This window comes from Dipteris shenzhenensis, chromosome 26 (assembly GCF_047967505.1).
Source record: "Dipteris shenzhenensis isolate YYH24624 ecotype China chromosome 26, Dip_SZ_1.0, whole genome shotgun sequence".
NCBI classification, from domain to species: Eukaryota; Viridiplantae; Streptophyta; class Polypodiopsida; order Gleicheniales; family Dipteridaceae; genus Dipteris; species Dipteris shenzhenensis.
The window spans coordinates 10,754,375-10,777,144 of NC_141621.1; the positions used below are offsets into that span (position 1 = coordinate 10,754,375).

Below are 22,770 nucleotides of genomic sequence, written 5' to 3' on the forward strand. Positions count from 1 at the left end.
CACTTGCAAGTTGTAGCATCGTCAACAGCACCACAGCTGCAATGCGAGCGACTCCTCTGAAATCTCCTACCAGCTCCCAAGTTCAAGCAGCTCATAAAGGCCAGTAGCAGCAGCAGCAGCTCTAAGGCCAATGCCTCTCTAAGGCCAATGACTCCAAGCGTGTCTCCTGACATGGCTCCATCAGCACTCCCATAGCAACAATCTCCAGGCCTTGAGACGGGCGACCATAACCTCCTAATCAATAGCACCAACGAGCAAGCTCTAGCCTCCTTCTCAAGACGGTCAACAATGAGCTCTGCAAGCAGCCTCCAACGAGCTCAAAGCTCATGATCGGCTCTCCAACGCCCGTGACTCAAACGATCGGCTACTCTAACATTGCACGCATCCTCGACGACCTCTACAACAGTGCTCTAGCAAGGCGACTCCTACGGCCAGCCAGCTATGCCTTCAACCTCTAGCATACTTCGATGACTGCCTCTCCAGTGCTGCACCCATAACATACCTAACTATTCAGCCTCACGGGAGGCTCTCTGACAGTGCCACGGATGAGTAGCCAAGCCCCGGCTACATCATCAAGCTCTAGTAGCTACGTCTAGCCATTAATGCATCTCCAAGCCTCACGGGCCTCTCCAAGTCACACAACACTGCACATGATAGCCTCCATGCTCAAGGCGATCAGAAAAACAAGCTTCGACACCACACAGTGAGCATTGATGGAAATCCGCACGTGGACGAAATCTTTTTAGATTCTATCAGAATCTCCAAAGATTATGGTTGCTCTCTTAGCACCACGTGGTAGAGAGGGAGGATATCCCTTATCCTCAACCTCACCACACATTGAGGTGTGGTCAGCCAAGTGACACGTGGCCTATGTGCCACATCATCACCTTGTCTCCCACTGCCACGTCAGTAGCCCAATGAGGCTACCACGTCATCAACTCATCTGATCTACCATGTCACCCTGCCAGCTCAGCTACCACGTCACTTGTGCCATGTCAGCAAACACATCATTTTACCACATCATCAGCCACGTCAGCACAGACACATCATCATCGACTGACACATCATCACCGACTACCACATAAGCAAGCCCATCATTAAGCCATGTCATCATTGCCATCTCAGCTATCCAGTTAGCATTGACCCCTGCCAGGCACACACAATGCTCCACAGGCACTTCATGTGACCAGTCTTGCCACCTCAGCACAGGCTTCATTGGCACACCTCTTGCTAGGCACAGTACCACATCATCACTACATGTAACTCACAGTGACACATCATCATTAAGCACATTTGCACTCCTTTTGCCCCTCTACCTAGATCAAGTCATATCTCTTGATCCAGGAAGAATTTGAGGGTGCTCCAAAAAGAAAAGTTGCTCGTTTTTTTGTGCTCTATGCACTTGTCACATCATGCGCAATTTCGACGCAAGTTACACTCACATTTGAGCCTCGCCAACAAAACCACTTCCTTCACGCACATTTGCCTCTACATCAATGCATCTAACCTAGCACTTAAAAAGAACAAAAGAAAAGGAATTATTTACTGTTCTTTCATCGATCGACGGTTGGTTTAGATCTAGATCAAAGTAGACTAGATCACCATAGAGGGGACGCTTTGAATTTCCCCAAGTTGCCAATCTAAGCCATGCCCAAAATTCTTGACTAGTACCTACTTGGAGTCAGTCCATACGCTCACATATGGTTTCACATCATGAATACCAGAGAAGAAATGTATATTGGAATGAATATGTTCAGAAAAGTTAATGAAATAAGAATGACTGTCTTCTCGTATTTACCTATTTGTTACCTCCGATTATCTGTTTTCTGAACTTTCAAATTATAATGAGAGAGAGAGAGGTTTTTTCTATTATGTTTGAATTCATAATGCTTCCAATTAATATGGTAGATCAACGAAGACACATTAATCCTTCACCTTGCAACCCATTCCATCTGGACTAAATGCAGAGTACTCAACCCTATTAACAATTACATGCTGTTGATTTAAACGCAAATTATAATATCCAAGCATCTGACTTTCTCTATCTCACCAAATCCAAGAGTGCACATCCAACAGAATATATAAACAAACAAAAGTTTGCTACAATCACGACATTCTAAGGAATGGGTACGTGACTCCTATACAAATGTAAGCTTTCCTTGTCCTAACATAAAATGTTTAAAGTCCTTGGCCTCAAAATGATTACAACACATTTCCAACCAAATCCAAGGCAATCAATGTTTATTATTTCAATATACCGGACCAAGGCGTGCCACGTTCACACTTTCTTAAAGCACCTAGCACAAGTATTGCTTACAAAACCATCTAGTTACCTAACTTTTGCTTCATGAGATTTCAACATCAACATGCTTGAACATTGTCAAAAGCAAATGCAACTACCAAATCTCATGGAACAACATCATTTTCCCTTAGTAAACAAAGACCCAACAACAATCTATGGATCTCAAATTGACCATATGTGGACAAACACACCATATTGACCATAGTCTTGTTTACATTGCGTATCGATTCCCTCCATGCCTGACATCGTTTATGGCACCTTAAAATTCCATGCTTATGTAACTGAACTTGAAATGATCATGCCATGCTTCCATTATGGAACAATATACACACCTAAAATCCACTATGTCTAAACAAATACACCGATTACCGATAATTACTCTCCAATTACTTTGGAACAATAGATGCGCGAGCAATTTTTCCTAGCATTTCTAGCCCTCATCAGTTCTTGTGACCATCTAGCTACCCAACTTTTGCAGTGTGGCATTTCAACAACAACATGCTCAAATGTTTCCAAAAGCAAATACAACTAACAAAACTCAGACAGATGCATCGATTCCCAATAGTTGTGTTGAGACAATGCAAGTATACTCGAGTGCACCTTCCATTATTTATAGCACCTTGCAATTCCATACTTAAGTCCCCAAACCTAAAACAATCACAACACATTTCCAATTGACCATTAACAACTAATGTAACTGACAACCAAAGTACAAGTGATAGAACTAGTGCAAGAGATTGGAATTGTTGCAAAGATGCCAATTGAGATCTTGCAAAATGCAAATGTCATTGCTTGTTCAAGTGTAACCATGAGAACACATCAAATGCAACAACAATGCTAGTGAGTGCTTTGTGTGTTTTGGTTGAAGGGACCTATATAGGATATGATTTGCCATATTGCATAGCCAGTATTTTTAGTAATCTCATGTCGACATTGATGTAGTTAGTATTATTGGTCTTATGCCTAATTATTGATGTAGTTAGTATTATTGGTCTTAATTCAAATCGACATAGGCTTTTCTCCCAAGTATAATAGACTTGAAATTTACTCCATTCCACTATAATAGGCTTTCCTTTTCTCTCAAGTACAAGGCACAGGACTACACTAGCTTCATAGAATTCTTTGGGAGGATGTTAATGTGTGTCCAACATCAAATATAATATTATATTATTAGGGGAATAATAATCTTGGTCACAATTTAGACTTTCAGGTTGCTATCTCGTAAATTTACATCACTAATTTTTCATAATCTTAAATGAGGTGCACCTTTTACTCAAAGACAAAATGTGATGTATTAGAGTGATTGCTTATCTATGAGACAAATTTTGAGTCTTTAATTCTAATTACAATAGAAGTCCCTCTAGAAAAGAACAAACTAGATCACTCATCAATAGTATGAATTTATATGTGGATTTATTAGGCCCCTCCCTCATACTAGTCACGAGGAGAGTATTTAGCCAATGTCTTAATGCAATTTTCAATTCCTTAGTTACAGAGGTCATGCATTGCATTGTAAATCAATGCAATGCCACAAAAACATTGCACAAACTTTCCTACTTCCAAACCTCAAAAAAAACACTTTATTCTATAGTAGAATGGATCCAATTGTTGTAAACATCATATACATGTGCAACAATGCAATGCCACAAAAACATTGCACAAACTTTTCCTACTTCCAAACCTCAAAAAATACTTTATTCTATAGTAGAATGCATCCAATTGTTGTAAACACCATATGAATGTGCAACTTTTCCCTTTTCGCAATACTAGTAATTTCTATTATGATATTAAATTATATACCAAATAATAGGGGGTCATAGGTAACATGTTAAACTTCTAAGGAGAACCAAAGTGCCACACACAAATATATTAAACTCGTAAGAAGCAACAAAATATTGCACATAAATATATTAATCATGAAGGAAGGCACTACTTACAATGGCAAATTCACCTCCAAATAGCAATTCTTGCATATCATGCCTAGAATGTAGCACCTCACATCATATATTAATCATAAAGGAAGGCACTACTTACAGCAACAAGTGCCGCTCTAAGTAACAATTTTTGCATCTTACTAAAATGTAGAAAATGAAAAGGCGCATAAGTGGAGAGCATCCGTGGAGTCTCTCCCTCCCGACTGGGCATCAACTAAGTGCGCAGCTATTTGCAGATGACATGGTATCCTTCTTAGCTGAAGACCCAGATTGTGGTAAAAAATTCTTTGAGATTTGTCCCAATTCTACAAAACGTCGAGCTCACAATGTAGCCATGCCAAGACATATGTGATCAAACCAGATTGTGGACCTCACCCTCGTCTTGGTTGAAAGACCTCCAAGAGGGCATATTGTTCACTATCTTGGCACTCCATTGGGCATAGGATTGATAGTCCATCAGGATGGCCCATAGCTTGCATGGAATGCAAGATTCCTAATCATCCAACATATCCCTATGGCATCAATGGATTTCTGCAATTTAGAATTTTGCAAAAATTGAGAGATTGTTCATATCATTCCTATGGGTAGAGGAGGTAAATCTATCATTCCTATGGGTAGAGGAGGTAAATCTTATAAGGATGCATCACATACTATGGGACCCACTTAAAGCACCAAAATTACAAGGAGGTCTTGGCCTCGCTAATATCAAAGCTCACAATCTTTCATTAGTATGTACGTGGCTTTGTCCCCATTGATGGTGATTGTAAGGACTTCATCGAAGAGTGCAAGGGAAAAGGGATCAGATCTCTCTTAGTACGATCGAATTTGCTCTAGTTTCCCTATTTGAATTGTGAATTCAGGTCTTGCCTCTGGGCTCGCCATGGCTTGGTGTTAGCCTACTGCCTTGGAGAGGCTGTAAACGGGCTCAGAGGTGATTCAAGCCTTGCAAAAAGTATCTAGTGGAGCATGCCATTTAGGAAGGAGCCCTTTGGCCTACATGACATTGCCTGGGGGCCCCACAGAATATTTAGAAACGGCATCAAAGTGTGGGAGCATATTTGGAACAACCGATGTGCAAATTGGTTTTATGGGGTGTGGAGATGGCAATTCATAAATCGGGACCTATGACGAAGTTCTGTATCAAATTCGAATGGAGAATGGTAATCAGTGGGGATATTCTCTATGTGCCATCCACAATTGCACCCTACTGGCCCTTCATTCGTGCATCCATGATGCTAGCTAGCTATTTGGGAAACTTGCAATAAATTAGTCTTTCATGCCAGCGAGGGGTGGAAGTCTAGGGAACTTATCATCTTAATCTTCGTTAAGGTGTTACTTAGGGACTTTGGTTGGTTATTGGGTAGTTAGGATCCAGTGGTTACCAAGGACTAGTTAGTCCTGGGCTCTTTCATCTTGGTTTAATCTTTGCTGCGTGCAATGTAGGCCGAGGCTATGCAACCCTATAAGTTAGCTAAATTTTGTATATGGTCTCTCTTTTTGGGCCTAATCAACCACTTAATACATCCATCACATTTATTTATTTAGAAATTGTAGAAAATGAAATGACATTGTTTGGAATCAAGTGTCCAAAACTTGAAAGCAAACGTATTGCTTACATGAGATTTAGTTTGTGTGTGTGCATGCGTGCGTGTGCATGCATGCAAGTGTGTGTGTGTGTACATATATATATATATATATATATGTATGTATGTATGTATGTATGTATGTATGTATGTATGCATGCATGCATGTACACACACACACACACACACACACATCTCTCTCTCTCTCTCTCTCTCTCTCTCTCTCTATCGTTAGTATCTTAACTAGCAGCAACAACTCAACCCCTCTACACAGTTTGGCTGAATACATGCTTCAAAATAATAGCTAGCACTCAATGGCTCAATAGACACATAAATTTGTGCTTTCAAAGTCATGGTTGAAGGAAGGCCAAGCCATTTGCTCAGGTAGTGGCTTCTCCTCCCTAGGCTCATACCAGAATGAACATACATTATTGTATAGTCTACAGCAATAGGTTGGAGACCTCAAACAAGAAAACTTAGTGTCTCAAAACATATATGGTAGAGCTCCTATCCACCTTGGGGAATTAAATCAATGAATAATTTAGCTTCGATTCAATTTGGAAAGTTGTACATCAAGGAATGCATATGCCCCCCTCCCCCAAATTATTATTTATAAGCTTGACACTCTACACTAACAAGGTTCGAACCACGCAAGGGAAAGAAGTAAACTTAGCACTCAAGGAAGACAAGGGCAGAGGCCTTGAAAATTAGGGTAGTTGGATTACCTAAAGATTGGTATCAAGTGGAAGCGACATTCAATGCAAGCTATGATGAGATAAAGGTAGCAACAACAAGCATTCAATGGCTAGAGGAGGACTTAATTAAAATCCAATTAAAGGGGACTCATGCAATACTCACTCTTGCCAACAAGAGCTAATAGATTTCATATTCCGAGACAGTCTAAAGGTACAAAAATATGGATAGTAGCAAAACTCACTACATCTTAAGCTAAGTTAGTGAAGGTGAAGACAACTTTAAGGGAGGGCAAGTGGGTTGTCTAACATGAAGGCAAAGAACTCATTAGAGAATTCAAATTGAAACCTGAAGACTCCAAGCCTATAGTTGACATAAGTAAGTAGGTTTGGGAGTGGATGCTCGCTTTAGTGGTTCCACTCTTTAGTTTTTTCTATTGTATCCTAGTTTTCTCTAGTCCCATAGAACTTTTGGTCTCCTATAAACTATAATAGAGTCTCTCTCATCTCCCCAGCCTACCGGATACAGGGTCATAGCATTCAGAGAATTGCACTCCATGAGGCAGTCCCCCCTAACACCCTAGCTCCTCCTTCTCCTAGGGAGGATAGTGTTTGGGAGGTGGTAGCCAGCATCACGGCTTGGAACATCTGGGTGGCTCAATGCAATCTTCTGATGGGAGAGCACCTAGTTCCAACCTCAGCTACCTTGGTTGCCATCTGGCAAGATATCATCTACACTCTATAGTCCACCTAGGAGCGCGGGACTCCAGGCTCCAGGGCGACTATTGAGAGGCATGCTCATTTCTGCAAGGCTTGGCATGCAGGTGTTTTCTACATCTTCACTCCGCGAGGGATTCGCTGGCTGTATAGTCCCCCCACTTGGTTGTTAGCCCCAGTTCTAGAGATCCCCTAGGCAGTGATCCGGGCTTCTCTGGAATACACTGGTTTTTCTTTCAGCCTTTTCCGGTTTTTTTCATACTCAGCACCTTCGGGGCTGTTGTTTTGTATGAAATCTTTCAAGCATTGATAGAAGGTTCCTTTCTTTGAAAAAAAAAAAGACTCTCTCTCTCTCTCTCTCTCTCTCTCTCTCTTTGTAGTGTGTGTGTGCGCGCACGTGTGTACATGTATTACAATCTCTCTCTCTCTCTCTCTCTCTCTCTCTCTCTCTCTCTCTCTCTCTCTCTAGTGTGTGTGCGCGTGCACATGTGTGTACATATATTACAACGTGTGTGTGTGCACGTGCACATGTGTGTACATGTATTACAACATCAATTTCTATTGACCGAACTGAGCTTTGTTTTTAAAAATACATAGTTGATGAAAAAACACGGCATTGACCATAAGTCAAGTCCTTTGCACAGGCTATGATTTCTTATTAGGGGCCTCTTTTATAATAGGCTGAACGAGGCAAGGTGAAGTCAAGCACACTTTGCATTCACAAGAACAAATCAAGAACCTCCAAAGGGCGAACCATGAGTTGAAAATGTAGTTGGAGGATGTACTCAAGCACCTAGCCATATTACATACCCAACTAGAGAAGCAATCTGGCCAAGAACACATTCAAGTACTTGTACACTAGTGTGTGAGTGATCCTCTTCAGATGTTATTTCTAAGCCTAATAATTTGATCTCACATTTGATCTAATCAAAACTCAACAAGCATGTGGATTTAACATTTAAGGAGGAGAAAGCCTTGCACGTAATGTGCGAATCAGGGGTTTGCCTGAGGATTGTTGAAGCAAGGATTTAAAGGTTTCCTCGTCGTTTGAGGAATGTCTTGATAACATAGTGGATGCCATGCCCATGCTCACTTAGGGATACTATAGTAGTAGCTGAGGCATTCCAATGTACACCACAAAATTATGCTGTCATTACATTCAAGATATGAGATTACAGGTTGGCAATCGTTTGTCAATCCAAAGCCTTAATAGGCACCAAGGTAGTAGAAGATCTTACACCTCAACAACTTAAGATGAAGGCTAATGAAATTTAGAAGCGTGAAAGAAAAGCAAGTGGGTAGTAAATCATGAAGGCATTGCTCTCATTAAAGATTTCAAATTGGCTAAGATATTAACATAATGTGGAGACACTCGGTCCATAGTTGATGTAAAACATAAGTCTTTAAAGACACTAGGGTGGGCTCTTAGTCCAAGTCCTTCACTGATTCAAGTAACTTTAGTCTCATAAAACTTTCAGTCTTTTGTAGACTATAATATACTTTCTTTCTTTCTTCTTTCTCTCTCCATACCTATCTTCACCAACTCAAGTTTAGCAAGTATATCTAGGAGTACCTGTTTGATGCATTTTTGCATGGTTTCCTCAACAAGCATCACAAGGAGAGGTTGTTTGGCTTTGTAGAGGATTTATACATCCATAGTGTGACATCTAGCTTTTTTGGTACCCCTTTGGCATGCTATCTTCAACCAAATCATAACCATTCCTACAAGTAGAATTTGAGCGTGTGGGTAGTACCCAACATATCATTGAGTCCTTGTAACTCAAAACTCAGAGCCTGGAGGTTACTTGAGGTCGATAAGCAACTGGCCCAAACTGGTGGGGGCAAAACTTGGGGTTGGTTTCAAATGTCAAGGCTCCTCGAGCCCTACAAAAGTCAAAAAATTAATTGGTTTTCGACAAGGCTTAGGTTGGGTTGCCAATGAGGGGCACCTAGATAGAAATCTTGATATCAAGCAAGGGTTTCTTGCTTGAACATGGCCTCTTAGTGGGAGTTACTCAAATAATTCACAACCAAACATGTTGTTGTCAAATATTGTAAACATGCATTTGAAATACTTAATAAGGTGAAGGATTGCCTTTATTTCATAAGGTGTGTAGTTTTTATCTTATAGTATGAATGCTTTGAATTCCAAGGGAATCATGTGCGAAGACTATTTTGGAATTTCGAGGGAGTGCAAGCCCCAAGACTCTTTTTCCACAATACCTGCACACATATTTCATCTATAAAGTCACACACACAATGTAATACCTAATAAGTTCTCTCACGCATGCATAAATTAGTACATTTCATGGATGATTAGCATCACTTGGATTTTTTAAACAAATACCAAATAAAGATATCTAACTAGATTCACGTAATATCCTAAAGTAATAATTTTAAAAGCATCAATACCATATAGATTATGTAACAAATAACATATATCCATTGTTATAAAAAATTATACTTGTTATATTCAATCAAAGAATGCATAACCAACGTACTTGGATGCTTCCATCCAATGAACATTGTTTTTATCTCCAATTGTCATCCGAAGAACATAGTTGTCATCTCCAATTGTCTCTTTATCAACTTTCCATTGGATGTAAGGAATTTATAGAAATACAACTTGAGATCATGAATAATTGTTTTCAAATGTGACTTAAGTTTCAACTCCTCAAATCAAGTATTATCATCGGCATACATACCTCTAAGTTCATTCTCTTGACATCACATTACAAGGGAATCCATGCCCTATGATTCCAACACCTACGCATATATTTCATCTACAAGATTCCAATGCCTAATAAGTACTCTCACTTATGCGCAACCTAGTAGTTATGAACGATACACATCACTAGTTTAAAAAAAAACTCTTATTAGCTAACTAAACACACAGAATTTCCTAAAGTGGTATATTTTTAAAGCATCAATACATAAATTATAAAAAGATATCCATTGTTGTAGAAAATGCTACTTGGTATATTTTAATCAAATCATATATAAGCAATTTATACGGTGGCTTCTTGGCTATCGTATCTAGCTTCCTTCCCACTAATATATTTTATGAAATAAGAATCATTATAAGAGATTACCAGTACTTATTTCCAATATGCTTCAAATTTCCAGTCCCAATATCTTCGTTACCCAGATCACCATGGGCATACATATATGTATATTTATTTGTATCAACATCATATTCGACGGAGTCCATGTCTCATATTCCTAATCTAAGAGGCCCTTTTCGAGTTCAAATCTCACTTAATGGAATATGTTAAGGTGAACTATATTGGGTGGTACCCAAACAAGCACAAGCAAGCTTGCAGCCTTGAACCCCACGCCCACTAAAAGCACACTAGAGGAGAGTACATTAAATTTAATGTGCATAAGTTTGGGGCACTATGGCATGAAACTAACAAATGATGCTACTAGCATAGTGGTATTAGAGGACCCCTCTCATTTAGTCAACAATGCTAATAGTGCTTTCGTAACCAAGCACAATCAACATCCTAGCAAGTTGAATGCTCATTTAAAGCTAGTGCAATGTCATATTAGCACTCATTGGAGCATTTTGTGCTAGTAGTGCTTTCGCAACCAAGCACAATCAACATCCTAGCAAGCTGAATGCTCATTTAATGCTAGTGCAATGTCATTTAGCATTGCATATTAGCACTCATTAGAGCATTTTGTGATGGTCCCCAACCATGGACGGAGGCACTCTTGGCTATTAGAGTCACGGAGTGGTGTCAACACCACAAATCCTCCCAATTGCTCGTCTTATTGCCCTCTTGGTGGTAGCATGCAATGGTCCTCTTAGAGGACATCCCTAGAGGCTAGTTTAGTTATCCATATGATTTAATGTCCTCATATATGGATGCCAGCATTGCTATGCGTAAGTTGCGTGGTGGCTAGATTGGGTTTGCAAATTGGTTGATTGGAGCAATATAATGCCCAACAAAGCTATCTCATAGTTGTCTACTACTAGAAAGCCCATGCTCTCCAAATATTGGTTACAACTACAATGCCCTAGCTTTCTTGAGCTAGGGCCTCCCTTATGGTACGCGTGCTAGGAACTTATTCAATGACCACATTAGTTCCAATGATAAAGAGTGATAATTATAACAACTGTTGTCTTTGGATCTTGTTAGGTTGATGTTGGCGCATTCCAATAGAAAGGACCAGGCATCCCCACCTGGGTTGATGTCCCACCTTGTCAGCGGCAGCTTTGGCATTTTTCTAAAAAGGGGACGATCGTGTCTCATTTTCGGCCACTTGAGGTCTTTTGTGAACCCTTTCATGACATGGATCTCTGGTCCAGTAACTTTTTTCCACCTCACTTTGTTCGAGGCAACCTTTGTTTGCTACCTTAGGCTAGGTTCACACCACCTGGCAACCATCGTCCTATTAGGCCAACTAGGACAACAAGAAGTTTTGGGGACAGTGGCATAAAAGATTTGTGTCCAATGGGCCACACACTAAAAGGCCAACTCCAACTCCTACATGATTGCCCATTCCATCTCCTCCAACTACTCTACCAATCACATAAATCAGCAGCTTGATGGTGGCTATCGGCTCATGTGGACCACCACACCCGGCGGCCATCCTCAACTTCTATTTTCTCGTCCATGGGTGGGCGGGAGGTGTGAACCCTACACTAAGGAGTAGTCTAGGCAGAAAAACAAATGTGATCACACTGAGAAGGCGACTAGTGTGTTGAAGGGACACTCTTCTGGTGGGACCTTCGGCTCGTACGGTCCTTTGATTCGATCCTTCCAATGGGTCGTGTGGTGTGTGTCCATTCTATTAGAAGTTGGCTCTAAAGAATGTGCATAGAATTGGGAAAGCAAAAGAAAGGAACCTTGGCCGAATGAAACCACTTTACATAGAATTGGCCGAAAGGTCGAGTAGAGAATACAGAAGGTCAAGCACCATGGAAACAAAGCGAGGAGAGGATGGCGCTGGCGCTGGCGCTGGCGATGGCGATGGCTATGGCGACTGTACACGAATTCCGTAGAGCGTTTTTCTTTGCTTTCTCTAATAGAGAAACCGAAGCAGAGCCCTCCTCTCAGGTGGAAAATTGGGAATCTCTATGAATGGCAAAGAGCCAGTGGAATTTGCGGTGCGAAATCCTGTCGGCGAGAACTAGGAAGCTCATCAGCCGGCCGTGGCCCGTGACTCGAATGAGTGCTCGCTACAGTGGCTTGAGGTGGCAGCCACTCGATGGTGATTCCAGCAAGCGCAATGCTGCAGATCTGCGGTTTTTGATTTCTTGCTGCGTGTAGAGCTGCCGTTTCGAACAAGAGCAAGCCCGCAGTTGACGGCGAGACTTTGCTGCCATAAGCATGAGAGCCAGGTTTGAGAGCAAGATTGCAGCTTTTTGGTTGCTCTGCTTCCCTCTCTAGAATGCCTGATTCGAGCAAGCAGGGAAGGGGCTTTTCTTGCCCGACGAAAACGCTGAAGGATGCATCATACGGCTAGCAGGCATTGAAGTGTGATTGGAGCAAGAGCAGGACTGCAGGCGAGCTATAAAGGTTTTGGCGGATCGAGCGGTGCTAGAGCGGGAATGATTGAGTATCTCTCGGTGGGGAGGAGATTGAATGAACGTTGTGTTGGGACGACAGCCAGGGACCCACGGCGAATCGCGATTAACTAGGGGAAGAGCTTTACGGTGGACGCTGGAGTATCAGGAGGACTAAAAGGAGAAAGATATAGACAATGGATAGACGTGAGGCAAGTCTAAACTCTGGGGGATTGGGAATTGCGCAGAACGATGCGGCAGAGTGGCAGTGATTGCAACGGTACTGCTGCGTGCATCTGTCGCTCAGAAAGCGCGCTGCAGAGGCAAAAGTAGGGGCGACGGGGGAGGCAGCCTGCAGGGATCACGATTCACAGGGCAAGGCACAGCGAGGGAGTGTGTAGGTGGACAATGTATACGACCAGAGGAGTGAAGCAGGGAAGGCAAGCCATGGCTGCAATCGAAAAGCATCCGGATTGATGAGTCTGGAACGAAGAAAAGGAAGCGGTGCAACGGTGACTACCACAGCGGCAGACTGCAGACGAAGAGCATCCCTGCTATGGCGTTTGCAGCAGGTTAAGGCAAGGAATGAAGCAAATCCATAGCACACTTTCGTCTTCATCTACAACACCATCTGCTCCGCCATAGCTGCTGATTTTTTGCTCGCACCTCAAGCATTTTCCTCACCGCTCGCATTCTCCATCCCCTTCCCTCCTCCCTTTCACGTGTATGGCAAGCTTCCCTCGTGAGAGTCTCTGCACACCTCGCTTGAATAATGCCTCATCCCGCCCCGTTTCGCAGCTCCTTCATCGACTCACTCTTAGCCATTGCAACGATGGTCCCGGCTCCTGGCTTCCCGTAGTTAGTTTTTTCTTCTCTCCCGCAACACTGCAATCTCCTCCTCCTTCACGCAACGCTCGGTGCGACGAATGCCGGAATCCGCAATGAGGCACCGGAAACATCGCCTTCTTCTACCCTGGCTGCTCCTCTCTCAACGTCCACAGCGTAAGGCTTTTCTCTAACCCTCGGAATTGGTATCTCTTTGCCGTTTCTGTTTCTGGTTTGCCCCCGATGTCCGACGTTTCTGGCAATGCAGCTCTTGCCCGCCTCCTGCTACCAATTACTGACCCTTATGGCATAGTTACGGCTTTTCCGCTGCCGCACGCAGATATAATGCACCGGATAGTTGCCGTTCAAGATAGCCTACACAATGCGAACTTTATGAAAATGTACTAACGATAAAACAGGCAGATACTCGTGAAGCTTTTCGAAACCTAACAGTGTCATACTGTTTTATTAAGCACAAATCTAAGCGTGCATGTGATCCGCCGGCAAGAATTGAGCTTGCGTGGCAGGCAGAGAACACTCCAGGAACTTTGGAGAAGAGGTCAGGTCCTCCTAGAATGTATTGACAACTGTACAAATGCGCAAAGGCTAGTAGCACTCATGGCAATTAGAGCCTTCCTTGCGTTTGATTGTCATTTAATAATTAGGTTGACTGCATACATTTCGAATGGGAAGATAAGGTAGAGGGGACAGCATCTTGAAAGTTGGAGCCCGAATGGGAATGCCATTTGACAAGGTACATCATGAAGCTCACAGCCCTGAATTTGGAGCTTTGGAGCTGTCCTCCAGTTGTGATGAAGGCGTTCTAATATCTCAACGACGTGCTTGTGGAGTCTTAACTTCTCAATTTGAGGTTCAAACATGTACATGCAGCAGGGGGGACATCCCTTGTTCCCGAGTTCCCATTAAGGTGGGAACGCTGCAAACTCATATTGGCCGCTGCTTCCATGTGCAACAATCCAGAATATCGTTGCTTGATCATTTCTTTGTCTATTGGATATAACTCAGTCCTTTGTAAAGCAAATGGATATTGTGATCAAAGCTAACCACTCTTAAGACACATTTCAGAGCAAGCCACAATCATGCTTCAATGTGGTGACATCATTTGCAGTCCTAGCATGAAAGTTGATCACTGCATTTAGTCTAAGACTTGCGCTGTAATAATTCCATCATATTGTGGTTCCTTGTTGGGGCTCTTACATGCCCTGTGTTGGGAGGATTAGTCAGGGACTAAAGCTTCTATATTGGACCACTTCTAAAGAGTCTACATTTAAATCATGTAGATGATAATTCTTTTGGGAAAGAGAATAAATGACACTGGAACACGATGCCCCAAAGCTTTGCAAACTAAGGGGTGTAATGCTTGTTGTGTATTTCACATCAAAGTAACACATCTGTCGGGGACAGATTCACACTCCGAGTATTGCATGCTGGTCTTGTTTCATTGTGATTTCTGTGTGTGACAGGTTCTCTATCTGCATGGTTGCTCCTGTTATCGATATTGTCTCCAGGAATCCTTGGGCTCAGAGAAGCTGCAAAAGCATCAAATGCGCTATCTCCTGCAGTCGCCGATTCACCTTCAAGCCTATATCCGGCTAGTGCTCCAGACCCTGTTGTTCCTTTCTTACCATTTTCACCAATATATCCTTTCTTGCCCAGTGGACCTCCGACAACGGGTAATATATTCCATGTTTGAGCAAACCTCTTCGAGTCTCTCTGTTGTTTTGCATTTTTTATGCATGCATTCAATTCTTCACTTCCATCTTTCTGGGTCAAGTCTTGTTATAAGTGTAACCTTGTAGTGCAGCAATATTCCCCTTTGCGGGCCCTCTTTAAGAATTTTCAATTCCTGAAATGGAGGGAACATTGCTTTGCAGGTTATTATGCTCGTATAGGCTACTAACTTGTTAATAGTGTATGTTTGGTTTGAGCAGGTCTTTGCAACCTCAACTTTTCAGGTATCAGTCAGACGCTTGATAGAACAGCAGGAGACTGTACGGCACCTTTGGCTACGCTAGTTGGGAATGTCATTTGTTGCCCTCAATTTGAGAGCATGTTACGGATTTTGGAAGGAGAGCTAAGCCTGATGTCTGGCTCATTGGTTTTAAATAAGACGGACGCATCACACTGTCTTGCAGATATTGTGGGTTTTCTTGTCGACAATGGTGGGAATAATACAATTACCGAGCTTTGTCAGGTTCAATTCACAAACCTGACTGGAGGTTCATGTCCTGTGGCACGAGTGGAAGACTTTGAGCAGGTGGTAAATACAAGCAATCTGCTAGCTTCATGTTCTTCTGTCGACCCGTTAAAGGAGTGCTGCAAGTCTGTCTGCCAACCAGCCATTACGGATGCTGCAGTGCGGCTTGCATCCAAAGTGTCTAGTTCACTTGAAGCAAATGGGAGCTTAGCACCCCCTGGCATACAAGAAGCGCTGGACGATTGCCAACGTGTTGTACTGGCCTGGTTAGCTAGAAAGCTTGGGCCAGAGGTGTCTAATTCGGCTTTTCGAATCATCTTCAGTTGCAAAGTTAATCAAGGTTTGTCTTAATCTACGCTAACTTGTTAAGTCATGCCAGAGCTTGCAAAAACATTTTCAAATTCTCTATAGAATTTACATGCCTCTCTCTGCTACTTCGATGCTCTGGACTCCCAATGAGCCATGTTGTTGTCTTTGGATCGGTCAAATGTACACGTATTCAGATATCTTGATTGGAAAGATTTGTCAAAGCTTCACGAAGAGGTCTATCTTCCAAAGGAAACACTCCCATCTTCCCAAGCTTTCAGATTTGTAGGTCTCTCCTCGTCATTGCTTGATGTGTCAACACCAGATCCCTCCTCTTTGGCTATGCAATCCTCCAATGTTCTCTTCTTGTATTGTTTATTAGCTCAAGCTTGGTGGACTGATTACTATCATGTACCCTCCAAGTTCTTCATACTCATCTTCTGGTTTGTCACACTCTTATCACATTTAATCCCATCACAACTTGAAAGACACTTTTGGACTGATTACTATCATGTACCCTCGAAGTTCTTCATACTCATCTTCTGGTTTGTCACACTCTTATCACATTTAATCCCATGACAACTTGAAAGACACTTGCATACACCTAGACTTCTTCTAAGAGAACTCTGTAGTTTGTGCAAAGAAAAATAGCTTAAAATGTTGCTCCCCACCCATGTGGCCATCCATTTGGAATTGAGATTCTTTTGAGGTTTGCAAATATGTGGAGTGTGGCTACACGTTAAACCTTTTGCCTAATCAGCATTTGTATATTCTCTTTCGTTTTTGTTACATGCGCAATGATTTGGGACTTTCAACCCTTGGCAGCTGCTCTCCAGTTGTGCCAAAAGAGATGATTGTAACATGCAATGGTAATCTGATCGCGTAATTCACAGCAAGACCTTCTTTAAACTTTTAGCGAGGAATTAGCGTTGTACACCATAGAGAGAGAAAGGTAATGAGGGTAGAGAGAGAGAGAGTAGAGTCGACAACCGATTGGGTCCCTGTACCCACTGAGGGCCCCCTCCCCCAATTAGGGGGAGAATTTGCTTTATACTTGGAGAACTGAGAAAGACAAAGAACACTCTTCGAGAGAGCACGGAAACCACACTTCTGAAGAGCTCACTGTGCACACACATAGTAGACTGTGAGAAATCCCTACTTTTCGAAAATGCAAATGTGTGCAATGCATGCAAAATTTGAATGCCGATTGGCCCTCCAATGGGAAAGAGCGCCCTCGTGAGGGTACTTGTTTCTTTTTCGACCTACATGCAAGGTGGGAGAGAGATGACGGATGAATACAATGTGGTAGAGAGAATGCTACGTGAGATTTCCAATGAAAGGGTGATACCCTTTCATTAATGTCCAAGTTTTCGTCCAAGTTGCGGCCTGCTGGTATTGTGATAATTCTTTCTATCTTAAATGGTGCGTTGCCCTATCAGCTAGATTTAGATTTAGATGCTCGTTGGGGAGAGACTAAAATGAAAATGTTTAGACTTCACAAGCAGTTGTAGCTTGAATGAAGAGATTTTGGACTACCTTTTGATTAGCCTTCTCCTTTAGTGCTAGCCTTCATCATGGCTGAGTCTGCCCTTCACCTCCGGAGTGCCGACAGAAACTCAGTACGAAGACTTTGTATAAATGGATGCTCCAGTATGTGTGGGTGTGTGGATTTGTATGTGTGAGAGCATATTTTTATACTATGGTCTACACCCACTGTTGGGCGCTGATGACGTCAGTGGGGATGTCATAGTAGCTAGTCCCTGCTATGCATGATGGAGTTTATGGTTTTCAACCTTGTGAGTGACTATCATGAGATTGAAACTGCACTATGTTGTGTTTTTAGAGGATGAGTTTGGGAATGTTCCTGGATTCATCTAGGTATATACCCTTTCATTAATGTCCCTTGAGATCACTCAAGTTCCATCTTCCCATTTACACCTACCCTTATCCTATGACCCATGCACTTACCATTCAATGCACTCTAATGCACCCTTTCCCTTTCCTATTGCCCCTAGGACCTAGACGTGTGTGCACATCTTTATTACTAATCATTGGCCAATGTTACGTAGTTTTGGCGGTACTATTTACACCGCTTGATCGATCATAAATACAAACATATAACCGCACCATCAAATTGGCGCCTAACAATAATAAGGTTCTAATGACTATTAATTAACTAAATAATCATTTCTCTTGTCATGACACTCCCTCCTGCTTGAATGAGCAGAAGTCCTCTTCTGGATTATTGCTTGTCTCTTCCTCTTACGTGCACTTTCTCTTGTTATTTCCGCAATTGCATCGCCTCTTTATAATCTGCGAGTATCTGTGGAAAATCTGTAAAGAACTCTTCTTCCATCCATTGTGCATCACTAGCTGGCTGGTTTTTAAACTTCAGTAAATACATATATCTCTTCTTTCCACGAGTACTCTTCTCTTTATGGTACACGATCTGTTCCGGAGTAAGAACTTCAGTCCCATCTTCAAGTTCAGGTTCTTCTTGATGCTGAGTATCCAAAAACGCAAAAGTATCGCCATGGTATCTCTTCAAATTGCTCACATGAAAGATGTTCTTCATAGGCCAGTGGGCTGGTAACTTCAGCTCATACGCTCTGGATCCTTCTTCTGGATATAAAGCTGCTGAAATCTGAAATGGACCATAAAACTTCGGTGCTAACTTGACATGTTTTGTACTTCCTCTCACTGACTTGATTCTTCTTTTATCAATCTTCAATAAAACCCAATCATCCTCCTTGTTTATTTTCTTTTTTTATTGGCTGCCTTGGATTGTTGAACCTGGGCCTTCTTAATATGTTCTTTTACCTGCTCAATAACTTGTGACATATCCTCAGCAAACTGGTCAGCAGCAAAAATTCGCTCCCCCAAGTGTGTTATTGGAGTGGGTAAACATTGCCCATAGATGATTTCAAATGGGGCTTTTTGTTAGAATTATTGCTATAATTTAGCACCAATGTAATGTAATAAGTAGGTTAGGGGCACTTTTCCCTCACTTAGAGGTTTTTTCCCCTAACCACTGTTAGTTCACTAACTATGGTTAGTGAAGTGATAAGGTTTTGTCACTTAGACAAAACCCATCACTCCTTTCAGTTGTATCTCACTCATCTATTTGCAACTAAGCTTTCAGCTCTCACTCTCTCCTGCTTCTTGCTCTCATCTGCTCTCTCTCTCTCCCATTCTCACATTTGGTATTAGAGCTTCGTTGAGCTCTTGCCTCCAGCCCAAGCTCCTCGTGCCCGTACAGTTGGTGCTCCTGCTGTTACATCCCATCCGTACAGCCTCTATGTGCGTACCTGTTCCGTACAGCTGCGCTCAGCTCACGTGCGCCGGTACAGCTCCATCGCCGTATCAGCGCTTGCATCAACGTACGGCCGTACAGCCCCGTACGTACCTGCACACAATACTATCTGTTTCGTTGGTGGTATCGTCGATGTACAGCCTACAGCCGTACAGCTCCGTACACAGGCGTCGTACAGCCTGCAGCCCCGTACGTACCTACGTCGTACTACCTGCTCCGCAGGTATCTTCGCCATACAGACCGTACGGCTCCTGCACCAGATTCCATACATCGTCGCCAACCTTCGTCCGTACAACCTGCGCGTGTGGCGCCGTACAACCTGCATCGACCGTATAGTACCTTCCGTACTTTCTGCGTGCAGCCACTGTACAAGTCGTACAGTTGCATTTGACCTTTCCTGCAGGCACTCTTGAACTTGCAAGAAGCCATTGTTTGGCAGAGCAATCTTTGGACAGATTTGAGCACAACCTGTGAATTGGGCATTTTGTTAGATTTGGGGCTTTTGTCCATTTTTTGGCACACATTGCAAGCAAATTGCAAAGATTGGCCAAGAAATTGGGGCTTTTGCAGGAGATTAGCTATTTGGGTGAAGTTTGGCTCAATTTCAACTCGAAATTTGGGGCTTTTGTAGATCTAATCTAAAATTTGGGGCTTTTGTTCAGAAATTGCAGATTTGGGGCTTTTAGTAAATTTGCCCCTTTCTGGTTGCAATTTCAAGCCACAAATTGGGGCTTTTGTGTTGGGAGAGCAATTTGATAGGTTTCAGTTCACACTGCCTTTTTTGTGAGTGCTTTGAAGCGCTTTTGGCAGGTTTTGGGAGAGATTAGATGCTCTGGCATATTTTTGACAGAGACATTACAGAGATCTGAGTTGCATTTTTAGCCAGTGTTTGGCTGTGTTTTTTTTTTGGGGATTTGTGCACTCCATTCCTAGCAAGGGAATTCAGATTTGCATTTGTTGTATTTTCTTTCTCAGACATGGCCCAGCAAAATCAGAATGATTTCGGTTTCAGTGGTCTCTCACAAGAGGACAAGCTGGATGGTACCAACTACTCCCTCTGGAGTTTTATGGTACGCAATATTCTGATTTCTCGTAATTTGTGGGACTATGTAAGTGGGGATGAGTTCCGGCCAGCAAATGTGGCACCTAATACCCCTCCCCAACAAGGAGGCAGAGGTCGTGCACAGGGTACAGCTGCAGCACAAGTTATTGGTGCAGTTATACCTACCACTCCGTAGCAAAAGAGATAGGATTCACGTGATGCTTTAGCTTTGTCTTGTATTTCTCTTTCAGTGAAAAGATTCATCATTCCGCATATCCGGTCGTGTAAGACCTCAAAGGCACCATGGGATATTTTGGAGAGCATGTATGCAGCTCGGAATGATGCCAGGGTGTCTTTTTTGAAAAGAGAATTGTCTCATACACATATGGAAGAGGGTGACTCCATGTCAGTGCACCTCACAAAGCTACAGGATTTACGAGAGCAGTTGCTGAATATTGATGAGATCATTCCTAATTCAAAGATGATTACCACTACTCTGAATTCTCTTCCTGAGTCTTATCTCAGCTTTCATACCTCGCTGAATTTGTCTTTGAGGGGGGGTGCAAATCCTCTCACTTTTCACGGGTTGATAGGACTTCTGCTGCAGGAAGAGCAGACCAGGAAAAACATGGCTTCACAAGCAGGTGAACATACCATGCTCTCAAAATTCAAGCCTAAAGCAAAGGGACAGGCAAAGACTTCAGCAAATCAGCCTTCCAGTGGTTCAGGACAGCCTTCTCAAAAGGCTAAAGGTGATGCAGGTAAACCCAAGAAGAAGGGAATATGTCATTACTACAAAAAGCCAGGTCACTACATTGGAGAATGCAAGAAAAGGCTTGCAAAAGAAAAGAAAAACAGATCCGGTATGGCTGTCTCAGATTCAGCTCCTCATGCATCTGACAATGAGCCGGTTGATGCATTGCCTCCTCTTGAAACACCTCCTCCACATGCCTGTGAAGGGTGGATTCTTGGTAAAATGCACAGATCTCCTTTTAAGAAGGATGGATCAGTTAAAGCTGTTCGAAAATTACAGCTTATCCATAGTGATGTCTGTGGTCCCGTGAGGACTATATCATTGGGTGGTCATCTTTACTTTGTCACTTTTATAGATGACTACTCCAACTACACTTGGGTTTATGGGCTGAAATGCAAATCAGAAGTGTTAATGGTCTTCAAACTCTTTGGAGCCATGGTTGAGAATGAATCCGGACTCAAGATACAGACATTACGCACAGATAGAGGAGGGGAGTACTTGTCTGCAGATTTTGATGCTTTTTTGAAAGACAAGGGCATTGTACATCAGCTTACAGTGAGGCTAACTCCTCAGCAAAATGGGAAAGCTGAGAGAAAAAATCGTACTCTTATGGAGATGGATAGATGTTTGCTGAAAAGCAAAAAATTGCCTCACAAATTTTGGCTTGAAGGTCTCATGTGTGCCGATTATGTTTTGAATTAGGCACCCACAAAAGCTTTGAAGACCAAGACTCCCTATGAAGTTTGGCAAGGGAGAAAGCCTTCTGTGGATCATTTCCGTACGGAGTCTTTGGATGCCTTGCTTATGCTCATGTGCCTGTTGAGTTTCGGCATAAGTTGTCTATTAAGGCAATCAAATGCATTTTTGTTGGGTACAGTGCAGAGAGCAAGGGCTACTGTCTCTACAATCCTGTCACACGCAAGATCATTGTCAGTAGAGATGTAATATTTTCAGAGAATTCAGCTCACACTCAAGCTGAATTTGATATGTCTTTTTCTTCCGGTGATGTCTTTGAGGGGTTACTACCCATTGTCATGGGAGTCAGCCCACCGGATGGAGCTGAGGAGAGACAACGGGGTTCGAGGCTCAGGAGGGGTAGCTATCCTCTTCAAGACACATCTGATACAGCTTATATCGGTGGCACAGAAAGAGGAACATGCCCGACATATGTGGATACGGATCCAGCTGCCAGACTCCCATCCTCTCTTCATTGCAATCTGTTACTTCCCTCCCATGACGTCTCGATTGGGTGACACGCTCCTCTTGGGAGACTTCAATGCACGGACAGGGGATAGACAGGTAGGCCTCCTGGACTTCGCACATGAGGGGGACCCCCACCTAGTTCCAGAGCTCGATGCAGAGGAGCTTGGGATACTGAGGCACTCAGCAGACACTGCATCTATGACAGGATATGGACAGCACCTACTAGAGTTGGGCGCAGTAGACGATTTGATCATCTACAATGGCCTTCAAAGATGGCCATCATCTAGGGGACTCACATGTTTCCCCCATGGTGGAGGATCGAGCACTATAAACTATATACTACGGCCACGGCCCACTAGCCTTTGC

At 42.8% G+C, this 22,770-nt stretch overlaps 1 protein-coding gene across 2 annotated transcripts in view; it reads left to right on the forward strand.

The window, feature by feature from the left end:
* The first annotated feature begins 12,132 nt into the window (after positions 1–12,132).
* The window catches only part of LOC147884659 (putative GPI-anchored protein At1g61900), a 78,374-nt gene continuing 67,736 nt past the window's right edge, over positions 12,133–22,770 (forward strand). The window contains exons 1-4 of one of the 2 annotated variants that reach the window (XM_087397386.1): positions 12,135–13,138; positions 13,171–13,745; positions 15,053–15,262; positions 15,521–16,126. In XM_087397386.1, the coding sequence (XP_087253512.1) occupies positions 13,670–13,745; positions 15,053–15,262; positions 15,521–16,126 (892 nt within the window). In that variant the 5' untranslated portion in view covers positions 12,135–13,138; positions 13,171–13,669. Of the gene's footprint in view, positions 13,746–15,052; positions 15,263–15,520; positions 16,127–22,770 lie in introns of both variants that reach the window. The other variant, XM_087397387.1, reaches the window with a different exon arrangement.